At 47.1% G+C, this 27,317-nt stretch overlaps 1 protein-coding gene across 8 annotated transcripts in view; it reads right to left on the bottom strand.

Annotated features, from left to right (window-relative positions):
- Positions 1 to 27,317, bottom strand: part of ptprfa (protein tyrosine phosphatase receptor type Fa) — a 209,463-nt gene that overhangs the window by 116,488 nt on the left and 65,658 nt on the right. For 5 of the 8 annotated variants that reach the window (XR_008694380.1, XM_041070382.2, XM_029147759.3 and 2 more), the window contains 5 exons: positions 9,577 to 9,588; positions 6,209 to 6,478; positions 5,443 to 6,024; positions 4,863 to 4,999; positions 4,291 to 4,435 (listed from right to left, as the gene is read on the bottom strand). Coding sequence is in view for 7 of the 8 variants with exons in the window: in XM_041070382.2 (XP_040926316.1) it covers positions 4,291 to 4,435; positions 4,863 to 4,999; positions 5,443 to 6,024; positions 6,209 to 6,478; positions 9,577 to 9,588 (1,146 nt within the window). In the remaining variant the exon portion in view is untranslated. Of the gene's footprint in view, positions 1 to 4,290; positions 4,453 to 4,862; positions 5,000 to 5,442; positions 6,025 to 6,208; positions 6,479 to 9,576; positions 9,589 to 27,317 lie in introns of all 8 variants that reach the window. The other 3 variants (XM_041070385.2, XM_041070384.2, XM_055507843.1) reach the window with 2 other exon arrangements.

Raw genomic sequence — 27,317 nt, forward strand, 5'->3', positions numbered from 1 at the left:
CGTGTGAGCGTGGTGTATAGGTTGATTTTTGCAACAATAATCAGCCAATTATGCGAAAAAGATTTGAGCTGCTCTGTGCCATGTCCTGTGAGAAATTACAAATACAGGAAAAAACAGAAGAGCTTGTGTTGTTTAACCAGTCCAGTTTATTGTTTAGGTGAACACCCAGGTATTTAAATGTGTTCGTAGTATCAATGTCCAGGCCCTGGATGTGTGTGTGTGGTGGAGGGGACCTCCTGAGGTGGTGCCTCCTGCTGAGCTGCGAACTGCTGCAGCTGGGAGGAGACGCTTGGTATAGAAAGGCGTGAATAGCGGGCCTTGTGGATGGAGACTGGGGGCTGGGCAGAATCAAATCTGCTGAAGTACTGGTTTAGTTCATTTGCTCAGGCTTGGTCACCCGTGACCTGGTGAACATTTCCAGCTTCACCGTGGCCTGAGATGTGTGTCAGTCCTCTCCATCACATCACAGACGTTGTTCTGCGGAGTACAGAGTACGAAGTACAGCATAATTGTGTGTAACCTGCCACTTTGTTTATTACTTGTTTGCTTCTGTTTACTGTTACTTGTTTCCTGGAAAGGAGAATTCGGCTGATAGTCGAACCTCGGATACGGGAGGAACAATGTGGTATTTGGCCTGGTCGTGGAATGCTGGACCAGCTTTACACCCTCAGCAGGGTGCTTGAGGGTTTGTGGGAGTTTGCCCAACCAGTCTACATGTGCTTTGTGGATCTGGAGAAGGCATTTGACCGCAACCCTCGTGACATCCTGTGGGGGGTGCTCCGGGAGTATGGATTCCAGGGCTCTTTGCTAAGGGCTGTTCGCTCACTGTACAACCGGAGCAGGAGCTTGGTTCGCATTGCCAGCAATAAGTCAGACCTGTTCCCGGTGCATGTTGGACTTCAGCAGGGCTGCCCCGTCACCGGTTCTGTTCATTATTTTTATGGGCAGAATTTCTAGACGCAGCCAGGGGCCGGAGGGGTCTGGTTTGGGGACCACAGGATAGCATCTCTGCTTTTTGCAGATGATGTTGTCCTGTTGGCTTCATCGGGGCAGGACCTCCAGCGTGCGCTGGTGCAGTTTGCAGCTGAGTGTGAAGCGGCTGGGATGAGAATAAGTTCCTCCAAATCTGAGGCCATGGTTCTTGACCGGAAAAAGGTGGTTTGCTCTCTCCGGGTTGGAGGAGAGTTCTTGCCCCAAGTGGAGGAGTTTAAGTATCTTGGGGTCTTGTTCACGAGTGAGGGAAGGAAGGAGCGTGAGTTTTACAGACAGATCGGTGCGGCGGCTGCAGTAATGCGGTCGGTGTATCGGTCCATCGTGGGGAGCTGAGCCAAAAGGCAAAGCTCTCAATATACCGGTCAATCTACGTTCCTACCCTCACCTATGGTCATGAGCTTTGGGTCATGATCGAAAGGGCAAGGTCACGGATACAAGCGGCTGAAATGAGCTTCCTCCGCAGGGTGGCTGGGCGCTCCCTCAGAGATAAGGTGAGGAGCTCTGTCACCCGGGAGGAGGTCGGAGTAGAGTCCCTGCTCCTCCACATCGAGAGGAGCCAGTTGAGGTGGCTCGGGCATCTGGTTCGGATGCCTTCTGGACGCCTCCCTGGGGAGGTGTTCCGGGCATGTCCCACCGGTAGAAGGCCCCGAGCAAGACCCAGGACTCGCTAGAGAGACTACGTCTCTCGGCTGGCCTGGGAACGTCTTGGGGTCCCACCGGAAGAGCTGGAGGAAGTGTCCAGGGAGAAGGAAGTCTGGAACTCTCTGCTCAGACTGCTGCCCCCGCGACCCGGCCCCGGATAAGCGGATGAAAATGGATGGATGGATGGATGGATGGATGGATGGATGGATGGATGGATGGATGGATGGATGGATGGTCCTGTTAATGCAATTTGTAAGTTAGTGTTTTATTATCATGCAGTACAAGCCCATTCACCCACGGAAAGACAACACAGATCCAGCTAGTCATGGTTGTTCATCTGTTGCCTTGAGCTTGAGTTAAGATTTCTTTTGCGGCCCGGTACCAATGATCCACAGACCGGTACAGCTCCATGGCCCGGGGTTGGAGATCACTGTTTTGGACTGTCAGGAATAGTGCTAATGTTGACCTGTGCATTAGGTGGGCAGGCAGCAACTCTAATACATACTAAAACAAATTTTTTAGTCCATCCTTTTTTTGGTAATATTGGCCGGTTGCATATCGTCACAGAGACTCTTAGAAGCCATCTTGCCACTAAACAGCAGGTGGAGAAAAAAAAAGAGGGTTTTGGCTAAATTAAGAATCTGTGGCTTTCTAACAGCTGTCTGCTTTATGACTAGGAAAAGTGTTGGTGTTGGTGGAACAGGTAGGTCCAGTCATAACGGGTTGAAAGATTTGTCAGAGCACAATACATTCTGGGTGTTGTTGGATATGACCATTTTCAACTAAAACAAATAATACTGCTGCTTTTCCCTGTTTTTTATGGATACAGACTAGTAATGTGTCATTCGTGAACGGCATCATGAACGCAAATGGGAGTAATGAGTCCTCTCAGAGAGCCATTTGGTCATTTTCATGTAGTACCTTCTCTCGCCACCTGGCAGCAGCTGCATAAGCTCAGTCAAAAATAGGGCTGCAACTAACAATTATTTTGATAATCGATTAATCTGCTGATTACTTTTGTGATTAATCGATTAATCAGATGAAACAAATTATTATTATTGGCTGTTTTGCCAACCACTAAACAGCAGGTGGAGAAAAAAAAAGGTTTTGGCTTAATGAAAAATCTGTGGCTTTCTAACAACTGTCTGCTTTGATTCAAAATAAAAAGCTGCTAAACAACTTAGAAATTATGTCTTTATTCAAACACTTATTTATATACCGTAATATAACAGTTTGTTAAAAATGTAAAGCAATGTCTGAACATTTGTCTGTCAGATTCAATTGTGCTTCTCTCAGTGCAGAGACATGATACATCTCTGTTGGATGCTAGCTCTCTGCTGTGCTAGCAGCTTTGTCTTCCTCCAAACGGCGTAACTCGTCGGCGCTGTACTCTGGCTCATACAACTAACTACGAATATCAGACTATGCGTGCTGAAGTACTCGCTATCTTCTAAATAATCTACAGCGGGACCTCTGGCAATTGAATATTAGTGCTGTAAGTGTATGCGAGGAAAACAATGGCGGACTGAGGCACTATGTGTAGTCTGTGAGCCCATAGCAACTAAGCCGCCAGTCTGTAATGGAGGAGGAATGACTGATAACGTCTCTGCATATAAATAATGGATGAATCAGAGTGTCCCTTCATTCTTAAATACTACCCAACATGTTTTTGTCAACCCTCATTGAAAATTGTTCTTTTGTTCTTTTGTCCCGTGACAGCTGTAGCTCAGCTAGGGGGTTTGGGGGATCTGAGAAACAAGGAAATGAATGATGTCTGATATCTATTTTTCATGAAATCATAATTGATTTGTGGTCTTTGATTCTTGTAGATGTGTGTAGTGTTATTGTGTACATAAGTATGTAAAGTAGTAAAGTATGTTTGTAAATAAATACTTTCAAAAATTATATCAACATGTTGATTTTATGTTATACTCTGCCACAAAATAATAAAATATAACAATATTAATAACAAGCAACAACAGCAACAACAATATTAATAATAATAACAACTATAATAATTAAATTTTAACTTTTTTTGACACAATAAATGCATTTTAAAACAACATTTTAGGGAACCTGCGTTACTTTTTGCTTTAAAAGTCTCACTAATTGTAAAAATAAGTTTTACTTTCACTTGTCCTCTACCAGCCTCTTTGCAATTCTTTCAGACAGATCCTTATGGATCGTTTGTTTATTTGTCACGTGACAGCTATCAAGCGACTGTAGCACTGTAGCTACTGACTGTAGCACAACAATGGCAAGGAAGATGCAGGACATAAGTCATTTTATTGTCTTTATTGGTTTAAAACACAAACACTTGTTGTTGGTCCAACTGTTCGCACAGCAGGCTCATGAGTCTAAGTCTGGGTAACGCTAAATTGAAAGCAGAGAATAAACATCACGCACACCTCTGCTGCTGTTTCTGTGTTGAAAGAACTTCATGTGGTTCCCTCTCTAAACAGTCTGACCAGGATGCAGAGTCATTCTGTGCTATTTACCAACAAAACAAACCTAGCTCACGTTAGTGGAAATACTGTAAAAGCTGAAATCTTAAAATCTTGTCTCATTTCAGTCTGTCCAGCTGTTTCTAGAGGCTGCATTGTGGTATGTCTGTTTTTCTTTTCACATGTGACATAATAAGGCTGTAGGACTTACTGGACCGTACAGTCCTGGCTTCAATAGGCTGTGTGAAGACTCCAAGGCCCATCTCAGACCGTGCTGCCAGAGAGAACTTGTAGAGCGTGTCAGGCTTGAGCCCTTCCACTGCATAGGAGCCTGCTGGATTGAAGGTGATGCGGCGCTGTGGAGACAAGAATCCTAGTGGAGAAACTGCAGACTATCATCATAACCTAGTGCTTCAGGTGCCACACACTTAAAACAGAGAAATACATTCAAGTAAAGATGCATGTTTTATTGGTCAGTAGCTAAACCACAGTCTACCTTAGCAACATCCATCTAAGCCGAACAGTTTATCTCAGCTCTAAAACAAATCAGTTACTGTACATGTTTCAAAAGAAGCTCATTCATGCACAACACTGCAACAGGTTTGACTCAGAAACCATCACTGTCTCTCTGAGCTACATCACAGAGCACACGTTATGTTAACGTTTAGTGTTGGTCAATGCTTCTTAATCAGAGCAAATCAAATATTAGGGGTGAAAGTATCACAAAATAGAGCCAATAAAGGTGTTATTCATCAAGTCATCACCAGTAAGGAGAGCTGTTACCTTGTCCATGGGATTGTTGGCTTCCCCGTAAAGCAGTTCAAAGCTAATGATTGTATCCTGGACTGGCCAAAGCCATGACAGCATGATACGCGAGTCCAGCTCGGCTTCTGCCTCAAACTCTGACGGCTGAGCTGGAACTGCACAAAAACAACAAAGACTTCAAATCAGGACCACGGAGGGGTAAACACATCACACCCAGTTTCAGCAGTGGCTCTCTATCTGAATGACAAAGGCCTCGTTTGAAGACAACAGGAAGCCTCAGACATAATATATCTTACATTTATCATGCTGCTCTTTTATCAAGAAGGTCAAGATCATGTCACAGGTCCAACAAGAAAGACACACCCAATCATGTAACGGTGGAGGAGGAGCCAAGTAGTAGCCCATCGTTTACCGATGGTAGGGGAAACTTTAAATGTGGACAAATGAGTGGCTTTCAGCCAACACCCATCAGACTGAAGAAGCTACTGGATGGAGGTTAAAAGGTTCTGTGTCTGTTCTTTCTGATGCAATGTCACACACTTGCACACACAAGCCAACAATCTGCCTGGAGTACTCAGATTGCTTGGCACATTCTCACCTCCTTGCTGGGTCTTGATCTGCAGAACCTCAGAGGGAGGTCCATCTCCCACCGAGGTGAAAGCCAGCACTCTCACACTGTAGGTGATATCTGTGATTAGTCCTGAGATGGTGGTCAGCTGGCTGTCATCTGTGTTGTGCTTGTCCCAGGCACTGAGTGGGTCGTCATGCTGCATGCTATAGTAAACCCGATATCCCCGAATTTGGCCGTTGGGTTCTTCTGGAGGTTCCCACTGGACCAGCATGGTGCTGGAGCTCAGCATTCGTGCCTGAACGTGAAGAGGAGGTGATGTGGGTGCTTGCTCACTTGTACGGGTTTCCACAATGCTGCTGGAAGGGCCCGGGCCAACACTGTTGACAGCCATGACTCGAAACTCGTATTCAGAAAATGGGCTAAGGCCACCTATGCTGTACCGAGTGGTGGCTACGCCATCTACTTCCTGGAATTTGTTGTCAGACAGTTTGGCATGATACTGGATGACATAGTAGTTCACAGGTTCTGGGTTCCCAGAGTCCCAGGTCAGAGTAACACTGGTCGCCGTGGTTTCCGTCACAGTCAGGGACGTGGGTGCCTTTGGGAGTGCTGTTAGAAACAAAACAGTCATACCGACAGTCCAACAGTCAGACCAATAGGTCTCTCTACTGTCTGTCTGTGTCTGATACTTTAAGATAAGTAACCTCTACCTGCTATACTACTGATTATGATTGCCATCCCTTCATACGTAGTATGTAAACTAAAATAATGATTGTGTGCCATTCTTTCTGACCTTTCACAGTGATCTGGGCTGTGGTCTCGATCACGCCCAGAGAGGATATGGCCATACAGGTGTAGTTGGCTGACTGGTGAATTTTGGTGAGCTCCAGGGTGGTCCGGCCAACAGGCATCTCCTCCTTGCGGGTAAGCTCCACCTCGCCACTTATCCATTTAACATACGGCATGGGGGCACCGACCGCCACACAGGTCAGGTTAACACTGCCGCCAGGCATCACCTCATGACTGGTGGGGGGGATGGAGAAGCGGGGAGGCACCCGACGGACTGCGGGGGTAAATAGAGGAGAGATGTACAGAAAAGGCAATAGATCAGTGCGACTGTTCTGCTCTGTGGTCAGGCTGGATGAGGCCTCACTAAGTGGACTGACCTGTAGCTTACTACAGTTCACTGTCACTATCGTTATCTATGTTCTTATATGTTTTATTATTTCACACACATACTTTAGGAATATTTGGAAGGATAGCTCCACATTAGGGCCCAGCTGTGATTTTCATGCTGTGTACAGGTGTAGCATCATACAGTCCATGTCAGTCTTCCCTCTCGTGTTTCACGTAAGGTCATTCAGAACAGATTGGGATGATGATATTTCTAACACACTCTGGACCACAGTGAGACCAAAGCAGATTAATATGGCATTACGTGCGATTACACAGACTCCTCGCTGGCAGATCTAACAGTCGAGGGCACAGCCTTTGGAAAGCAACTGTAGTTCTCTGGGTTCCTGCTGTGCTACACAGATTAAACTGGGATTCTCTAGAATACTGAGGGATGCTTAGCTCTTTTCTTTAAAACAGATCTGAGTGGGCATAAAGGAATTCCCCAGTGTATGGACTAAGCCAGTTATCTGACTCACAACATGTCATTTGAGTTTGAAGAGCTTACACTTTGCATCAGAGACTTTTAAAGCTTTTCGTCTTGGTTCAGCTAAAGGCACATAGGCAGAGAAATGTGACCACTGTGTCTAATGATGAACTGAAGTAGAAGTAGTAGTAGTAGTAGAAGTAGAAGAAGCACTGCTCTGCTGGCTCCTGTAAATGTTACTGTAGTAAATACAGCATCGTCTGCTGGCTCTGAAATGCAGCATGCCAGGGTGAGACAGGGTGAGGCATCAGGATGGCGACAACATGACCCAGCATGAATGACCCATTGCTAAACCTGTATCAGGATGTCTCTTTTAAACTCAGACTGAAGTAATGGCAGAACGGTTTACAGAGTCAGTCATGAATGAATTGTCAGTAAGTCGTTGCTATTTCATTATGTTTTGGGGTTTGGATGTAAGGATGTCTTCCCTGCTCCTGTCTTACAGCTCTCCTCTTCTCCATCTTCCATCTCCTAAACCAGAAGCATAAACACACATAGGCCAGGTTTTGTGACTCCTGGTTCACAGTCTGCTCAGGAATCAGCAGCCTGCCCTATGATCAGTGAGGAAACAGCTCTGTTGGTTAGTCCTAGTCAGTTATCAAATGTGTTGTTACACATCAACAAATGACTGTTATTGCATTGCAGACCAAGAGGAGGTGCTCTGACGGTTTACACCACATTTGATGGGGAGTTTTAGTCCTGTGCTGTACCGAACAGCAACAACAACCCCTCATCCCCACCACAGCAAACACAGCAGATGTAGAATGAGAAGCCTTCACTACTCGGCCTTTAAGAAGCATGTCATGTTCACACAGCTTGAGTTGAAGCTGAACTAATAATGAGGCTCATGGGAGCAATGATCTGAACAATTGACTTTCAACCTTTGTATTTGTGTTTCCAAGCATTTCCATCCAGTATGTGGAAATAATACATACTGTAATATGATGTGAGGCTCAGACACTAAGCTTCTTAGTAATAAATGTGTTTCTGACCTTTCATTCTGTGAAATAACTTCAGCTTGGTTCAGACCAAGAGACCCTGCGATGCTTGTTGATAAGTATGATTGTACATTGTGATCCTAGAGCATATGTGAACATCATCACATATCTGTAGGAAGCATCATGTTCCCATATTAGTACAAGCAGTAAGTCACTGTTACTGAGTCAGTTAGTTAGAAGCTAGTTGGAAGCAATGGAGGTAAAGATGTTACTCTTAGCACCATGGCATCACTCAGCTAATGTAATGACAGAATGCAGACAAACCCATGCCTGGGAATATTGGAGCAGGAGGAATGGAGGGAGGGATGATGACAATTATTCAGAAGGTCATGCAGAGGCCTTACAAACGTCTCCAGCTGTTTTTACTGGGCTGGATGCTGTTTTTGGCCCAGAGCAAGTCTGTTCCTTGTGTTATGGAGAAAACAGACTCCAACTCACAGCAGCGATGTCACCTTGACACAACATAAGAGTTAACGTGGTTCTTGTGCTCACTGCTGTTAGATGGTGGCCCCACTAATGCTGCCTTCTCCTGTCAGGGTGTTCTGCTACACCTGAATAAGCTACAGGTCAGGTGTCCTGACAGTTCATGCACTTGTGTACACCTCAGTACATCTTTCTTATATGTGTTAGATATGTTTCTAACCTCACCTGTTTCATACTCAGAGCTTCACAGGAATTTGTTGGAACTCAACACAAGGTTCCTATTGTTAAAATCCTTTTTACTCTAAGCAAAAGCTGTTCATTTGCATTTCAGCCGATTTTTGCTTCTAGTAAAGTTGTAATTTGGAAAATCAAATCTACTTTATCTAATAATTCAGGCCAGAATATAGTTTTGTCTGGTTGATAACATGCAAAATCATTCACATCTTATCTTTGTGTTATTTTATTTCCTACAATAATACTACATAAAGCTCAAATGAAGTCACTTTTCAGGCGGCCCTTCAGTCTAACATCCACCACATGCATTCAACGCATTAGAGGCAGTTTTGTTCTCTTGGAGCCCACAGATAAAAGCAGGGCCTGGTTCCTGTAAAAGCAGCTGCCGCATGATGATGGTCAGGCAGCGGGTGAGAGAAGAGAAGTCCCGAGAGCCAAGACTGAGCAGCATGCTGGACTAGATTTTGGGGCTTTGTGAACTGAGCACAAACTATGAGTCGGCTTCCTGACTCATAGTTTGTGTATGGGGATGGGTATGGGGAAAACATCCACTGGCACAGTGGATGGTTTTCATCAGTCGTTGATCAGAAGGAAAGGGCAGTTATAAAAATTATAAATCAAATCACACGTGCTCATTTCACAAAACGCCAGAGACAGGTTGCAGAGAGCATCATGGGATGCATGCAAGGCAACATTAATACAGTAGGAGGAGCAAGAGAACAGGTGCATGATGGGGTCCTGGAAAAGAGGCCGGGACGGGCCTGAGGCGCACACTAGATGCTAGCGCTGCACGGCTCCTGTCTGCCAGGCCTCATCTTTAGGAGGATAAAGAGTGAAGAAACCAACCTTCCCGTTGATCTGAGTGGTGAGAAAGAGTTTATATGCAATGATGATGGAGGGATTTAATAAAAGGTGAAAAAGAGAAAATAAAAAACAAGAGGGGCAAAATAAGGAGTGAGAGGAAGAAGACAAGGAGAAACAGAGAGAGTAAAACAGGCAAATATCTGCTTATCTTTTCATGATTTACCAGTCACAGTGGAAACAGACACACAACAAAGCACCTCCCACCCCAGCGTTAACACGGAACAAAGGCAGCTGAGCTGAGACAAAAAGCCACACAATGGAGGTCCAGGTTATGGGACGTCAGGACCCACTAAGGAAACCATATCTAAAGACTTCTCTACAAACCCTTATTACTCTCCTAAATGAAAAGCAAAGTGGGTTCTCGACTCGCACAAAGAAGCTATTGCTACCCTGCAAATATATTGAACAATTAATAAATGTCATTATTGGTATTGGATAACTGTAGAAATTAATTAATTGTTTAATTTAATTTTTATGTTTTATTTAGACAATCTTAATCATCATGGGGGTGGGGGGTGATTGTGGGGATGCAACCAGCTGCTGAAACCTAGCAAATCAGTTAAGCAAACAATCAGTAGGGATGTACCTTAGGCTAACACATTCATAACTAAACATCTGTACTGTGGTTTACCTTTGAGATTAATACTAATACCAATAATAGTGTTAAGGTATGTGCACATACTCATACAAATATATCTATATATTATATACATACACATATGCATTGTTATACATAATCTCATATTACTTAATAATAGCTATGACATACATCATCACAATTTCCATATTTACACATTATTGATCTTGGTAGTGATACGTATCAGTAATACTTACAGTTAGGTTTAGAAAGCCTTTTTATCAGCTCAGGTGTTCAGTGTCCCACTACAAGGCTAGTAAAGTAGCTTAACATTGTTCACCCAAAGGGTGAGGCAAACTTTGGTTCATGAACAATGCCACTTGTGAAAGCCAGAATGATGGGAAGAGCTCAGCCACAACACCCAGCCAACGAGCAGAAGAAAGAACCCTAGCAGCCAGGGAGCCCACACACCTTCAGTTCCAGGGGGGCGGGTGTTGCGACCCAAGCTGCCCACACAGAGCCAACCAGGCAGAGCTGCAGCACCCACAGAGACAGCACCCAAGGCCAGAGTGGGCCACACACACACACACGCAAACACTCCCCCCAGTGGGAGGGTCGGCCTGAGAGAGTGGAGTCCAAGAACCCACGGCCCGTAGGGAGCCCGCTAGGAGATGCCCCTGCGCCCAGAGTGGGTCTCAACCTCAGTCAGCCCGACCATAGTCCCTGGCACCACATCAGGCTCGCAGCATAAGGCTGGCAATTGATGAGGGCCGGCAGAAGAGAAACCACCCAGGTAGCGGATCCATGTACCCCGGGCGGAAAACGGGACCCCCAACAAACTAACCGCACCACACGCATACACACTCACACATACACAGACGCACACCCACACATACATTGACACACACTACCACAAACTCTCAGTACTAGTCAATCACACGTGAACCCATGCACTCTCAGATAGATTTTTACAACCACGCCATTCGCTTAATCTCATTAATGGGGAGGCCCCAGGCAGGGATCGCAGCACCTCCCGAAACCCGCCCACCTAGGCACCACACGCAGCGCAGCCAGACCCATCCTCAACCCTCTGTCACACTTGCCCATTCTCTCGGTCAAGTATGCTAATGCTCGCCTGTCACAAGCATTGTTAGAACAGAGATGGCGGACCCACATTCACAGCTTCGGAGACTCGTGGTAGCAGATAAGAGGCTAAATGTTTCTTTTGTTCAATTACAGGCACAGGTTGAAAACCAGAAAGCAGCGCAGACTGATGACCCCGAGACCCAAGCCGATGGAACTCTTGTATGAGGTCGGAGTCAAGGATGAGGCCAAAGGAGACCCATGAACACTACTCTGATGCTCTGAAGTGAAGCTTTCCTTTAGCTAGCGGAAAGTCCCCTCAGCTTCTTCCGTCCAATGAAAGGGAGCCTTGGGAGATGTAAGAGCGTGGCCAACGAGCTGAAGTGCCGGATGAACCGGCAGTAGAAGTTCGCAAATCCCAGGAAGCATTGCTCCTCTCGCTACTTCTGTGGGGTCGGCCACTCCTCCACCGCTCGGGTCTTTGCAGGGTCCATCAGGACCTGCCCCTGGGAGAGGACAAACCCTGAAAATGATACTGTTTCTGTGTGAAACTCACATTTTTCAGCTTACACAACGGACATGGTTCCTCATCGTCTCTGGAAAATATCAAAATGTTGTCATGGTAGACAAACACAAAGTCGTTTGTCATGGGCCCTAAAATGTTATTCCCCAGCCCCTGAAAAACGGCCGGTGCATTGGTCAGCCCAAAAGGCATGACCAGATACTCAAAATGCCCGTTAGGCGTATTGAATGCAGTCTTCCACTCATCCCCCTCACTTGCAGCTCACCAGGTGATAAACTTTGCGAGGATCCAGCTTGGTGAAAACCTTGGCCACTGGCAAAAGCTCAGAGGAAAGAAGTGGCAGAGGGTAGGAATCCTGAACCGTCACCTCGTTAAGCCCACTATAGTCAATGCATGGGCGAGGCGAGCCTTCCTTCTTCCCTACAAAGAAGAAGCCCGCTCCCGCAGGATGGACGGATAAGACCCACAGCCAACGCCTCATCCAGATAGGCACGTATGGCCTCGCGCTCCTGTGTCGTGCCAGGTCGCAGGTTAACAGCAAAGTTGTTGGAAGAGATGTGGCGCTGCTTGCTAAACACAGACCATAAATTATGGTAACACTCAGGTACGTTAGCCAAGCATACCTTCTCAGATGGCGCTTCTGTGATCCTGACCGAGTTGGTTGTTGGGTCCCCGGCGGCAGGTCCGGGAGAAGTCCGGACCCCATTCTTCGATCTCTCCTGTTCTCCAATAAAGCCGGGGGTTGTGTAACCATAGCCAGGTGTGGCCGAAAACGATGGGGTGGTAGCATGCTGGTACCACCAGAAACACGATGCTCTCGATGTGGTCGTCGGGAAAAGCCATCGTGACCAGAGCCGTGTGGTGAGTAACCCACCAAAGGCAGCGTCCTTCCAACGCCATGGTCTCCAGAGTGGGTGAGATCGGTGACAACTCCACCCCTAGCCGTTATGCCATTTCTGTATCCATGAGACTGGCATCCACCCCGGAATCAATAAACACGGGCTGCTGGATGGAGTTGAAGCCCGAACTAAGAGTCACTGTAATCAGGGATTGCGTGGGGGCTTCTGGACAGATAGTACGGCTCACCACTAGCCTCCGAATTAGTGGTGAGCCTGGGCTTTTACCTGGCACCCGCGCACAAAATCCAGGAGACGAATCGTAATCAAACAGAGTGACAACAGGTAAGCTGAGAAAGCTGAATGCTGGAACAGCCAAACAATCTGGCGGAGAACTCAGGTAAGTGCTTGTGCTTAAATACAGGGCACACAAGCATACAAGAATGTAAAGCGGGATGTGGAGTGACAACAAAAACCGGAAGTGACTTCAAAATAAAACATAACACAAAAGCCCAGACTATGACAGCCCTGTGTAGTGCTCCACTCAAACCTACACACATACTCTGCAGTTGTGCAATGAGAGCCAGCCTGAAGGGCCCGATGACCAAAGGGCATCGGACCGCTAGAGCAGGCAGCTCCCGGCACGAGCAGGGGCAGCGTCCCAGAGGAGACACACACATCCCAGGAGGGACTCCCTGGACACAGGTCACCCAGGTCTCCATCCCCAGGTCTGCCCCCGCACACTGGCAGGGAGGCCCGCCTCCGCTTCCCGGAGAGAGGCACACGACAACCCTCAAAGGGCCCTACTCTGGCACTGGACTGCCGGTCCCAGCAGTCACCAAACCCCCACTGCTGGGGACCCCTGCGGCCAGCCCAGAATCCACCAGCCCCGTTGTCCCGGTTCCTTAGGCAGGCAGGCACTCCCAACCACCAGGCATCCCCCCACCACTGTGCCAGACACGATGCAGCACCGGAGCTCCACGCATCTCTACCTGGAAATGGAATGAATCAGTATAGTTTTGGTTAATAATTATTATAATTATTAATTTGAACAAGCAGAAAATGTGTCTACGGTGGTGTAATCTAACAGGCTGCTCGAGTACTGAGCAATGCTTAATTTCTTTTTAGTTTTCCAGTTCATAATGATGATTTTCTTTGCGACACAGAGGGCAGAAAGAAGTGTGTGTGATGAGTTTGTCTCTAGATCAAGCCCACTTAGGTCTCCTAGAAGACAAAGCGCAGGGGCTGCTGGGATTGGACAGTTTAACCAGGTTGACAGGTGTTCACATACTCTTTGCCAAAATTACTGCACAGGTGACCATGACCAGAATGCATGTAGGAATCTATCTGTTGTGTTATCTGTGTTACAGTGAAGGCAAATGTTTGAGTTTGTGAGACCAATTTGAAACATCCTTTGTCCTGTATAATGTGTTCTATGAAAAATTTCATCTTGTATTAGTTGTAAATTCATCATTCATCATATCATTCTAATAAATTAGAACATATCTTATTCCAGAACGTCTGATTAGTGGTGATGCCCAGATCAGCTTCCCATTTAGAGATCGGAAGGCTCACTGTCTGATCAACATTGGAAATTTAAATATAGATTTTTGATACTGTCCTTTTCCCTGATATATAATTAAATCCCACCAGGCTGTCAGAGATGCTTTTATGCTAATGCTCTGGTAACAACTATGATGTTTGATTTTGGTGCTGATAAAGGGCAGATCGGCAACTTTAATATTTCCACAAAATGTTTGTTCACTGTCTATGCAGGAGGAGTCTGCTGGCATGGGTTTTATCCATTTGTGGACATGGTTCAGTCTGTTGGCAAGAAAATAGTGGTGAAAGTTAGGTAGTCCTAGGCCACAGCATCAAGTTTTTTAACTAATCGTGGTGCCTTGGTTTTCCATAGAAACTGTGAGATGTATGGGTCTAATGTCTTAAACCACACCTGGCCTTGCTGAGTCGAAATCATTGAGGATATGTAATTAATTTTTGGCAAGATCATCATTTTTATGGTAAGTAAAATGGGTAAGAAATGCCATCTTTTGAAGTTGGCTTCTATTTGTTTTAATAATGGTTTGTAGTTTAGATCAATAAGCTCTGATAGACTAGACGACAATTCAATGCCCAAGTATTTAATTTTCCCTGAGTGGAGTGTGGTAGAAGAGATGTTATTCACCTTAAGGTTAAGTGGTAGCACTATAGATTTGGTCCAGTTAATAGAGTATTCCGAAAGTCCTGAGAATTCATCTATGAGGCTGATAGTTGTAGGAAGAGACGTCTGTGGCTCCAGGAGAAACAGTAACACATCGTCAGCATATAAACTTATTTTATGATTTACTGATTTGGTCGATATTCCAGTAATTCCTTCATGCTGTCTTATTGCTGCGGCTACAGGTTCAATAAATATTGCAAATAGTGACGGAGAAAGCGGGCAGCCCTGTCTTGTCCCTCTATGCAGATTAAACCTTGGTGAGATCTGGTTGTTTGTTCTGACTGCGGCGTTTGCTGAGTTGTATAATATTTGGATCCAGTCAATGAATGATTTCCTAATGCCGAATTTACGCAGAGTGGCTAAAAAACTTCCAGTTTACTTTATCGAAAGCTTTTTTCTGCATCTAAGGAGACGATGGCTGACTCTAGTTTATGGGTGGTTACATAATCATTAAGTTGATTATTCTGTTCATATTGTTTGTTGATTGTCTGCCTTTAATGAAGCCTGTTTGATGAGAGTGAAATATACAGTATATGAAGCGATTTTTTCTAATCTTCTAGCAAGTGCTTTACACACTATTTGTAGATCTACATTTATTAGTAAAATTGGTCTGTAACTTAAAGGAAGCGTAGGGTCTTTTCTTGGTTTTTGGAGCAGGCTTATAGAGGCTGAATTCATATTTGTGGGTAATTAATGCTCTTTTTTAACTTCAACTACCATTTTATAAAAGCTGGTTGCGCGCATGGACCAGAACTCCTTATAAAATTCAGTTGGGAATCTATCTGGCCCTGGAGCTTTTTTATTTGGCATCTCTTGCAGAGCTTCATGCAGTTCTGCCAAAGACAACGAGTCTAGCATTCTGGTTTGTTCTTCCTTTAACTTTGGCAGTTCTAGTTTATTCAGAAACGCCTCTATGGCTGAGGTGGATGGATCTATTTGGGACATATATAACTCTTTAATAAAACTTTTTAAAAGGTATCATTATTTATTTTTCATGGGGATTATGAGTAATATTCCTTTTCTTATTAGTTATTGAATGGATGATATGTTTTTCTTTATTCTTTTTTAATGGGTTGGCTAAAAATATACCACATTTGTTAGCGAGGTTAAGTTTTCTTAGCGTAACTGATCTATCTGAAACTGAGATTAAATTATTTAATTTCAGCTTTAGATTTCTTAGGTTTTCTAGGACATCATTGGTTGGAGAGGCAGCATATTTAATCTCTAGGGATTTTATTTTATTTATTTATTTTTGGGGCGGCTGGGTGGTGCGATGGGTAGCACTGTCGCCTCACGGCAAGAAGGTTCTGGGTTCGATTCCCGGAGGCGGCCCTGGTGCCTTTCTGTGTGGAGTTTACACCTTCTCCCCGTGTTTGTGTGGGTTCTCTCCGGGTTCTCCGGCTTCCTCCCACATTCCAAAGACGTGCATTAGGTTGATTGGCCTCTCTCCATTGCCCGTAGGTGTGAGTGTGAGTGTGTGTGTGTGAATGGTTTTGTGTTTGTGATGAATATGAAATTATTCTACCACACATAACTGCCTTCCCAGTCTCCCAGAGAACACAGGGTGAGGTTCCTGGTGTATTGTTGATTTCCACAAAGTTTGCCCATTCTCTCCTCACATAGCTGATGAAGTCTTAAATAATGATGTATTAAACCTCCAATTACTGGTTGATGGTGTAACTGTCTTAATCAAAGACATGGACACTGGTGCATGATCACTGATTGTGATGGAGTGAACAGTGGTGTTAGAGACATTTTGTAAGACTGAGTTGTTTACTAAAATATAATCTATACAGGAATGAGAGTGGTGAACTGGCCGAGAGGAACGTATATTCCCTGGAGGTAGGATGAAGAGAATGCCATGTGTCACATTGACCGAAATCATCCATGTACTGTTTTAAGGTCTGTACTGATTTTCTGTTGGTCACAGCTTTGCTTAGCCTGTCCAACTCTGGGTTAAATACTATATTAAAGTCCCCTCCTACTATAAGTTTGGAACCAGAGTGAGCAGACAGTGATGTGAAGAAGCTGTGACAAAAAAAGAGGTCGTCACCATACACCATACACATTAGCTATGCAATATTCATATCATATCATATCATATCATATCATATCATATCATATCATATCATATCATATCATATCATATCATATCATATCATATCATATCATATCATATCATATCAAGATGATACGATATCAAGATATAAATGATTATTTATCTTTCTTCTGGATGGTCAAAAGTATCATTGTGACTAAAGGTAATCTTTCTATTTATCAGGATGGCGACCCTCTTTGTTTAGAATTGTAACCGGCTAAGTAAGCATGTGGGAACTCTGTTGATGCCAGAGTGTAATCTGTAGTTTTGGGAATATGAGTTTCTTGTAGTAAAGCAATGTCTGCTTGTAGGGTTTTCAAATGGTTAAATGTTTTAAATCGTTTCTCCTTCTTATTGATTCCACGCACATTCCAAGTGACAATCTTCAGTGGTGTCATATCTTACCTGACTGCTGTGGATCACTAGTCTTGTGTGTATGTAGTGTGACAGATGTTAGGTGTGTGACTGAACTTGTTGTGCCTGTGCAGTAGATGTTTGTGTGTTGCTGCTGCAGGGCTACATAGCTGGCTGACTATGTAAGAAATAAATTGAAAATAAAGGGATGAACAGTGTGGAGTGAAAGTAGGTGATGGAAAAAAGGAAAGGAAAGGAAAATTGAAGTGGAAGGAAAGTGATGAGCTTGATGAGCACTTTTCAAACCGTGAAGTGAGTGACATTAAAATGACAAACATTTAGGTGAGACATCTGCGAGAGAACGAGTTTGAATATTAGTTGTAAAGCCATGACACTTAGTTACCTTTGCATCTAATATTTTCTTTTAACAAACCTTTTATATTAAACCCTTTTTTTACATACCACCTGTTAGTGCAGCCATGGAGTTGCTTCCCGGTCCCGGTAGAGCTCTCCGTTGACGTACAGTTTGTCGACGCTGATGACAGCCCTGCAGCCTTTTGCCATGAACTTTTACGGATGGGGAACAGTCATCGGCGGCGGTCGAGGATCTCCTTGGGGAACTGGTCGTTGACGCTGTAGTCGGTTCCCTTCAGCTGCTGCTCTTAACCAGTTCCTTCTGCTTAAAGTCATGAAACTTGGCAACGATGGGTCGAGGGCGCTGGCCATCGGGTCGTCTTGCTCCAAGGCGATGAGCACAATGGAACGCCATGTTGTCCACAATATCAGCTGGAAGCTTCATCTGTTGTTTGAGAAAGTTTTTAACGGTGGTTTCCATGTTTTTCTCCACATGTTCCGGAATCCCCGAGAACACCAGGCTGTCCCTCATGCTGCGGGCCTGCAGATCAATGATGCCTTCTTTTATTTTTTTATTTTCTGCCGCTAGCTGAGCCACATCCTCCTTCAGGGACTGCACCGTTCCCTTCAGGGCCTCGTTCTCTGTGGCGAGGGAAACCACCTGCTGCTGGCTGAACTCCAGGGAGTCACGGAGGGCCTGGAATGCGCGTCGAAACTTTCTAGCTTTATTTTCTATGAACTTCAGGATGTCTGTGTTGTTTTTATCCGCCGAGCAAGCTCCAGGTGACTCAGGTGAGTCAGACGGACCGGATCTTTTGTTTGGAGCCGTGTCTTTCTTCCCTATTACCACACGCTCGAAGCACTCGTTGATGTACTCGAAACTTTCTTCTGTGTTATCCAGAATGGTAAATGGTTGATTGTTGTCCGCAAGATGAGGTAGTTATTTATTTATATTTATTGACCAATAGTTTATCGAGCTGTTGTTTACTACCGGTTTTTTTAATTTTCTCTGCGCTGTTCTGGCAGAAACTTGCGCTCTCTCACACATCACATTATCTCTCTCACAGCCCCCTCTCATTTTCTGTTATCCAATAATTTCTATAACTTCATAATTGCAGTCACCAGGCTGTTGCCCGCACACACAAATACACGCACGCACATACACACACACACACACACACACAGACTGACTTGTTGTAAACACACTGAGCCCTGAAGTTGGCTTCTAAGCGTTTGCCCAACATATACCTTGGAGTTCAGAGCTGTGCTGCTCCTGCGACTGTGAGGCCTGTTGATCCACCTACATAAAGTGACTAAAGCACTTTACACAGGCAGGTAGCCAAGCAGGTCATTTGAACACCTTGTAGATGAAACTGGTATATTTAGGAAACCCAGTATTCCTATCGTTAAAACATAAAAACTGAAGCTGAAAATATATTTTAATTGAAAAGTTTGCATACACAAGTTTTTTCATTTTTCAACACAAGTATTTAAGCTTTCAGTTTCAAATTAAATTTTTCTTTCAAGACATATGGGCCCAATTTAGTTCCATAAAGATTGACCTCTCCAAGGAAAGTCTTATAGAGCACAACAATGTAGATAAGCACAATCTCTCACACACAGCAGAGCAAAACTAAAATATCATTTTAGTGTGCACGAGAAGAGAGAATGACAAGCAGCTGCCTTTAGTGTATTGGTACCAGGATAAGCAGCTGAGGAATAAAAAGGAACGCGTGGGGGGATGATCACTGACCCAAACAGAGAGAAATGTTTGCTCAGACATCACACAATGACAGTTAAATGTTGGGGAGCGGATACAGCTCAAGAAAATTCTGACAGAATTTGCTGACATTTTCAGTTCTCATTCTCGTTATGGCAAGACTAACTTAATCACACACAGCATTAACGCTGGGGATGCTTCCCCAATAAAGCTTCGCCCATACAAAACGTCACCTGCTACTCAAGCAATATTGCAGAAGGAGGTGAAAAGCCTTTTGGAACACAATATAATCTCTCAAGAGTCTCACAGTCCCTGGTCAGCCCCAGTTGTGCTTGTCCAGAAGAAGGACGGCACACATCGCTTCTGTGTTGATTACAGGCGGCTTAATGAGGTTACGATTAAAGACTCACATCCCCTTCCGCGTGTCGATGATACCCTTGACAGACTTTCGGATGCTAAAGTGTTTAGCACAATTGATTTGACTGCTGGTTCCACTTCATTGACACGACAAGGAAAAACAGCTTTTTCTACTGGCAGCGGGCTTCATCACTTTTGCAAGGTGCGCATGGTGCATGGTTAATGGAACTCATGCTCCTTGGTTTACACTGGAGCATTTGTTTGATCTACCTGGACGAAATTATTGTCTACAGTGCTGACTTTGAGCAACACTTACTGCACCTACGTGAGGTTTTCCAGCAATTCCGCGCAACTGGTCTTAAACTTAAACCACCTAAATGCCAGCTGGCCCGTCCCTCTGTCACCTTCCTGGGTCATCGTGTTTCCACTGCTGGAGTGGAGCCTGACCCATGAACATTGACAAGGTTAAAACAAGGCCCATTCCAACATCAGCCACGCAGATCAGGGCTTTTCTAGGTCTGTGCTCATATTATCGTAGATTCATCAAAAACTTTGCACGGACAGCAGAACCCCTGCACCACCTCACGTATAAGGGTGTTTCTTTTGCATGGTCACCTGAAGCTGATGAAGCTTTCAATGTTTTAAAACATGCACTGACTTCATCACCTATTGTGGCCTTCCCAGACCTTTCAGCTCCCTTCCTACTACACACAGATGCGTCCCTGCAGTCTGTCAGTTCTGTCCTGTCATAACAGGTGGACGGGAAGGAACGCTTCTTTGCTTACGCCAATTACGTTTTATCGGCGTCAAAGAGAAAATGGTTTATTTTTGATCGGGAACTATTTACCATTGTATGGTCGGTTCGTCATTTTCGCCACTAGCTGGAATGTCACCCATTTAATCTCTGGTCGGGTTGAAGAAACTATCCCTAGATCACGATCCCACTGGCACGATTCTCGCTGGGCCATTGAATTAGACCTTTACGATTGGCAGGTCATTCACCGTGATGGGGCGAAACACCTTAACGCTCATCTTGTACAATCTGGTAACCCTGCGTGGGACATTGTGTCCACCCTTTTTGTGGTCACGCAGACCACGTCACTACCTTTACAGGAAGACCCAGTTTCAATACACACACAAACAACAAGGGCGACCGGGAATGGTCTTTTGGTAACAACTCCTCCAGATAAAACAACATCTAATCTTGTTCTAATACAAAGCGATTGGAATGTGAGGGAAAAACATAGGTCAGACCCAGACTTGTCAATGGTGCTCTTTTGGGTAGAAGTAGGGCATAGACCGCCATTATGGAGGCTACGCAATGCTTCCCCATATCTTAGGAAACTGTGGACACAGTTTAGCTGACTTAGCATTACCGATGGGATGCTGTGTAGGCACATAAACAACTCAGGTTGTGATACCTGGCAGGTGATTATCCCCACATCGATGATCCCAGACATACTTAAACATGTCCATGGACACCCATGTTCTGGTAACTACGGCCAGGCTAAGACACTAAACAGAGCTATGGAGTCCTTTTACTGGCCGCGCATGTCCTCGGACATTGGCAGAGACTGGTCTCAGTGCCCAGCTTGTCAATCACAACGCTCCCCGGTGCCCAGACAACAGGCACCCCTCATCCCAATCTCGCCAGAGCGTCCATTCCAGATTGTGGCTGCAGATATAACAGAGTTGCCTATTTCAACCAGAGGCAACCGCTATGTTCTAGTGATGATGGACCTGTTCACCAATTTGTCAATCTGTAACCGTTAAAGGATCAGACTGCAGTTTCAGTGGCAGGTTGCATCTTCAACCACTACATTCCACAGCATGGTGTTCCTGAGGCCCTTCACTTAGATCAGGGTAGACAGTTTGAGACCGACCTCATAAAACAGCTTTGTACCTTGATGTCAGTCAAGAAACTCTGCACATCCCTTTACCATGCTCAGTGTGATGGTGCTGTTGAACGTTTTAATCGGACATTTAAAGACAAGCTCTCCAAATTTATTTTTGACCCGGGTTCAGAGTGGGACATGTGCCTTCCACAAATTGCATTGGCTTATAATACAGCTAAACACACTAGCACAAGACATTCCCCTTTCTTTTTAGCTCATGGCCGGGAAGCCCGTGTCCCCATGCATACACTACTACAGGACAATGACACTTACAGTTCAGCTACTGCTGGTACACCTGCCGCCTATGCACGCACATTGCACAAGAAGCTAGCTTATGCTTATCGTACTGCAGTCGCTTTCTGGGAACTATGATCGCCATTTGAAATATATACCATACAACAAGGGTGATTTGGTTCTGGTGGATGACCCTGACCACCGACACAACAAACTAGACCACCGTTGGGTGGGCCCTTATGAGGTCTTGCGGTCGATATGCCCCTCCAGTAGCTCCACCCCTGTCAATTTTGAGGTTCGTGACGTGACTAAGCCTCAGGCCAAAGCCAAGATCATACACTACAACCGTATGAAACCATACATTACTCATCCACAACACACTCCCACACAAATCCCCCTTTCTTCGCTTGCTCAGTCAAACACCTTGAACACTCTGTCAGGCCTTCTACCACCCGCCACCACACCAGTTCCACCAGTACTCCCAACACCTCCAGTTTAGTTGGAACCCCCACCTTTACCTGTGTGGACTCCGCCCCAGCTACCTTTACCTGAACTCTTGGATTCCTCCTGCTCTGTGGAGAATGGGCAGGACTCGAAGTCTGGACTGTCATCAGGTGTTTCTATCTATTTGAAAGACTTTGCCCTGGCTTGAGTTGTTGTTTATTTTATTATGTGGGCAGATGCATCTTGATGCGCTGGGCTACTTGTGGTTTCTAGAGTGTTTAAATGTAGAACAGGGGGCGGAGCTTTTAGCTACCAAGCTCCTCTCCTCTGGAACCAGCTCCCTCTTCAGGTTCGAGAAGCTGACACACTCAGGACATGGTTCAGGTCACTGGCAATTATTTTTAGTCACAGGAACCATCTCTTAGTTAAGCTGCAATAGACATAGACTGCTGGGGGACTTAATTTATACACTGAGCTCCTCTGTTTCCTTCTACCTCCTCTGTCCAATAACCTCCCATCATTGTCCCATGTTTAACTAACCTTGTCTCTTTCTCTCCAGTAGTTGTGCTTCTCTCCTCTCTCTCTCTCTCTCTCTCTCTCTCTCTCTCTCTCTCCCCCCACTCTCTCTCCCTCTCTGTCCTCACCTACAGGTATCATAGGACTCAAAGTTTGGTGTCTGTGATGGGCAGCTGTGGATCCAACCATCCTGCCTGCATCCAGTCCCTGGTCCTACCATCCTGCCTGTGCTCTGTTGTTGCTTGTTGTCACGATCTGGGTTTTGTGTCTAGTTGTTCCTGTTTTATTTTGGTAATCTCCTGGTTTCTGTTCCTGTTTTAGCTTTACTTCCGGGTTTTGTTCTTGTCACAGCTGTCCCTGCTTCACCTGATCGTTATCCACACCTGCACTGTATCAGTAATCAAGTCACGTTGCATTTAACCACCACCAGTGTCCTCAGTTCCCCGCCAGATCGTTGTTTGTGTGTTTACCGTTGTTCCCAGTTCGCTGTTCCTGTCCGGCCGTGTTTTGTGTACCCCGTTCTCTGCTCTGCACGTTACCGAACTCGTTTGCCTGCCTGACCACGATTCTCCGCCTGACGAATTGGTGCTGTATGCTGGATTTCGTGTATGAACCTTGCCTGTTTCTGACGCTGCCTCTGCCTAAAATCTGGAATAAACCACCGTCTGATCACCGTCAACCTGTGTTTTGCTGTGCATTTGGGTCCTCATCCGAGCGTTCCTTGACAGAACGATCTGGCCCAACTTGGACCCAGCCAGCACTCAGCCGTCGCCCAGGTCAGTGACTGTTTTGTTCCTTGTTTTTTTTTTTTTGGCGGCGAGTCTCCTTCACCTGCGAGGAAGTATGGAGTTCACCTGCGCCGAGCTACCCAGCGACCTACGCGTTTATTTTCAAATCCTCGCGGAGGATTACGACGGGCGATTAACCCGGAGGACCAGCGCAGCGCCGTGGAGGTGGCGATATTGACGCTGGAGGACGATGACAGCGCGTTAGAGCGCCCCAGTGTTCGTCGCCTCTATGAGCGGCTGTGCGCGAGGTTCGAGGAGCTAAGCGACGCGCTCCGCACCACGCCAGCGCCGGTCGCACCGCCGATGGTTTCGGTTTCCTCCTCCCAGCCCCGTCGGACCGTCACGATTGCACCAGCCTGCCCAGCCCCACGTTTGCTCCGCTGGGAGGATTTCCTGCACTCGTGCGGTCCCCTGTCTCCGTGGTCCCCAGCTCAGCCGCGTTCCGTTCAGTCTCCAGCCCAGCCGCGAGCTGTTCAGTCTCCAGTCCAGCCGCGAGCTGTTCAGTCTCCAGTCCAGCCGCGAGCTGTTCAGTCTCCAGTCCAGCCGCGAGCTGTTCAGTCTCCAGTCCAGCCGCGAGCTGTTCAGTCTCCAGTCCCGGTTCCAGTTCAGTCGAGTCCAGTCCCGGTTCCCGTCCAGTCGAGCCCAGTCCCGGTTCCCGTCCAGTCGAGCCCAGTCCCGGTTCCCGTCCAGTCGAGCCCAGTCCAGGTCTCAGTCCAGTCGAGCCCAGTCCAGGTCTCAGTCCAGTCGAGCCCAGTCCAGGTTCCAGCCCAGTCGAGCCCAGTTCAGGTTCCAGCCCAGTCGAGCCCAGTTCAGGTTCCAGCCCAGTCGAGCCCAGTTCAGGTTCCAGCCCAGTCGAGCCCAGTTCAGGTTCCAGTCCAGTCGAGCCCAGTCCAGTCGAGCCCAGTCCAGTCGAGCCCAGTCCAGTCGAGCTCTGTCCCAGTTCAGTCCAGTCACGCTCCTGTCCCAGTTCAGTCCAGTCACGCTCCTGTCCCAGTTCAGTCCAGTCACGCGCAGGTCTTACCCCAGTCAGAGGACTCCACCTGTCGAACGGGTGCTGTGCACACCCGATCAGGCCCGACGTCTCCTCCGTCGAGCTCGGCAGCTGTAAGCAGTCATGCCGGCTCCGGAGGGGACGCCGTCCCAGTTCCTGTCGGCCATGTTGCGGCCGTTCCAGTCCCCGTTCCTGTTCCTGTCGGCCATGTTGCGGCCGTTCCAGTCGGCCATGTTGAGGCCGTTCCAGATCCAGTTCCTGTCCCTGTCGGCCATGTTGAGGCCGTTCCAGATCCAGTTCCTGTCCCTGTCGGCCATGTTGAGGCCGTTCCAGATCCAGTTCTTGTCCCTGTCGGCCATGTTGATGCCGTTCCAGTCCCTGTCGGCCAAGTAGATGCCGTTCCAGTCCCTGTCGGCCAAATAGATGCCGTTCCAGTCCCTGTCGGCCAAATAGATGCCGTTCCAGTCCCTGTCGGCCAAGTAGATGCCGTTCCAGTCCCTGTCGGCCAAGTAGATGCCGTTCCAGTCCCTGTCGGCCAAGTAGATGCCGTTCCAGTCCCTGTCGGCCAAGTAGATGCCGTTCCAGTCCCTGTCGGCCAAGCAGATGCCGTTCTAGTCCCTGTAGGCCATGTAGAGGTCGTTCCCATCCCTGGTCCGGTTCCCGTCGGCCCTGTAGCGGCCGTTCCAGTCCCGGTCACCCTCGGAGCCGCAGCGCCCGCCGGCCTCCAGGAGGAGGCGGCGCCTGCTGCAGCTCCTGCGGACCTCCAGGAGGAGGCGGCGCCAGCTGCAGCTCCTGCGGACCTCCAGGAGGGGGTCGCGCCAGCTGCAGCTCCTGCGGACCTCCAGGAGGGGGTCGCGCCAGCGGCAGCTCCGGCGGACCTCCAGGAGGGGGTCGCGCCAGCCGCAGCTCCGGCGGACCTCCAGGAGGGGGTCGCGCCAGCCGCAGCTCCGGCGGACCTCCAGGAGGGGGTCGCGCCAGCCGCAGCTCCGGCGGACCTCCAGGAGGGGGTCGCGCCAGCGGCAGCTCCGGCGGACCTCCAGGAGGGGGTCGCGCCAGCGGCAGCTCCGGCGGACCTCCAGGAGGGGGTCGCGCCCGTCGCAGTTCTGGCCGCACCTGCATCGGTTCCTGGCGGCTCGGCTCCACGTCTGTCTTTGTCTCTGCCTCTGCTGCTGGACGGGTGGCCTCGCCCTCGGCGCAGCATGCTGCTTGGATGGCGCTGCCTCCTGCGGCGCCGTCCGCCTCGACTCCTCAACCTCCTAGATCAGCATCCGCCAGGAGGACATCGCCGTTCGGGGGGGTCCCCGTGGACGCTGGCCAAGCCCAAGGGCACTGGGTGTGCCCCTCTGCCTCAGCGGCGGCTGGGCAGGATCTCACCGCGTCTCCACCCGCCTTAAGAGGGAGCGGCGAGACGTCGTTGTTGTTTTCCTGGTCATGGACTCTGTTCTTGTTTCACGGACATTCGTGTTGTCTTCTTGATTTTGGGACTCGGTCTTGTTTGTTTTTCTGTTAGGTTCTCTGGTTTGGCGTGTTTGGGCGTGAGTTTTGTTTTATGGGGGTTCCCGTTTTGCCCTCCCCCCAGTCCGCCCTCCGCCCGCTCTGTCCGTGTTCTGTGCGGGTTGTCTTTGGTTCTGTCCCTCCGCCGGTCCTCCCTCCGCCCGCCCTGCTCAGGTTTGTTGTTTTTTTTTTGGTCGTCTGGAATCCGCCCTTGAGAGGGGGGTACTGTCACGATCTGGGTTTTGTGTCTAGTTGTTCCTGTTTTATTTTGGTAATCTCCTGGTTTCTGTTCCTGTTTTAGCTTTACTTCCGGGTTTTGTTCTTGTCACAGCTGTCCCTGCTTCACCTGATCGTTATCCACACCTGCACTGTATCAGTAATCAAGTCACGTTGCATTTAACCACCACCAGTGTCCTCAGTTCCCCGCCAGATCGTTGTTTGTGTGTTTACCGTTGTTCCCAGTTCGCTGTTCCTGTCCGGCCGTGTTTTGTGTACCCCGTTCTCTGCTCTGCACGTTACCGAACTCGTTTGCCTGCCTGACCACGATTCTCCGCCTGACGAATTGGTGCTGTATGCTGGATTTCGTGTATGAACCTTGCCTGTTTCTGACGCTGCCTCTGCCTAAAATCTGGAATAAACCACCGTCTGATCACCGTCAACCTGTGTTTTGCTGTGCATTTGGGTCCTCATCCGAGCGTTCCTTGACACTTGTTGTTGCTTGTTGCTGTTGCTGTGCTTTTCTCTCTATCCTCTCACCCCAACCGGTCGAGGCAGATGGCCGCCCACATCCAGTCTGGTTCTGCTGGAGGTTTCTTCCTCGTTAGAGAGGGAGTTTTTCCTCTCCACTGTTGCTGTCAAATTAAATGCTTGCTGTATGTGGGATTTGTTGGGTTTAGTTGTGTGAGGTTTTAAACCTTACTTTGTAAAGTGCCTTGAAATAACTTTGTTGTGATTTGGCGCTATATAAATAAAATTGAATTGAATTGAATCTTATACTTGGCATGTGATGCTGTTTTGTTGCATGCATGTTATGGGTGTTGCCTTGTTTACACAGTTTGATGTGGGTGGCTTGCATTTTCTTCTCTTTCTGTCTCCTTTTGGCAAGTAGTTTGTTCTACATATGTTTACTCTGCAAAAAAAAATGTATGTATTTATCATAGCTTTCTGGTCTAATTTAGTTGTAGCACAAATATGCAGTGCATTTTGAGTTGAAATTATTATTATTATTATTTATTACA

Source organism: Betta splendens, chromosome 4 (assembly GCF_900634795.4).
Source record: "Betta splendens chromosome 4, fBetSpl5.4, whole genome shotgun sequence".
Lineage (NCBI taxonomy): Eukaryota > Metazoa > Chordata > Actinopteri > Anabantiformes > Osphronemidae > Betta > Betta splendens.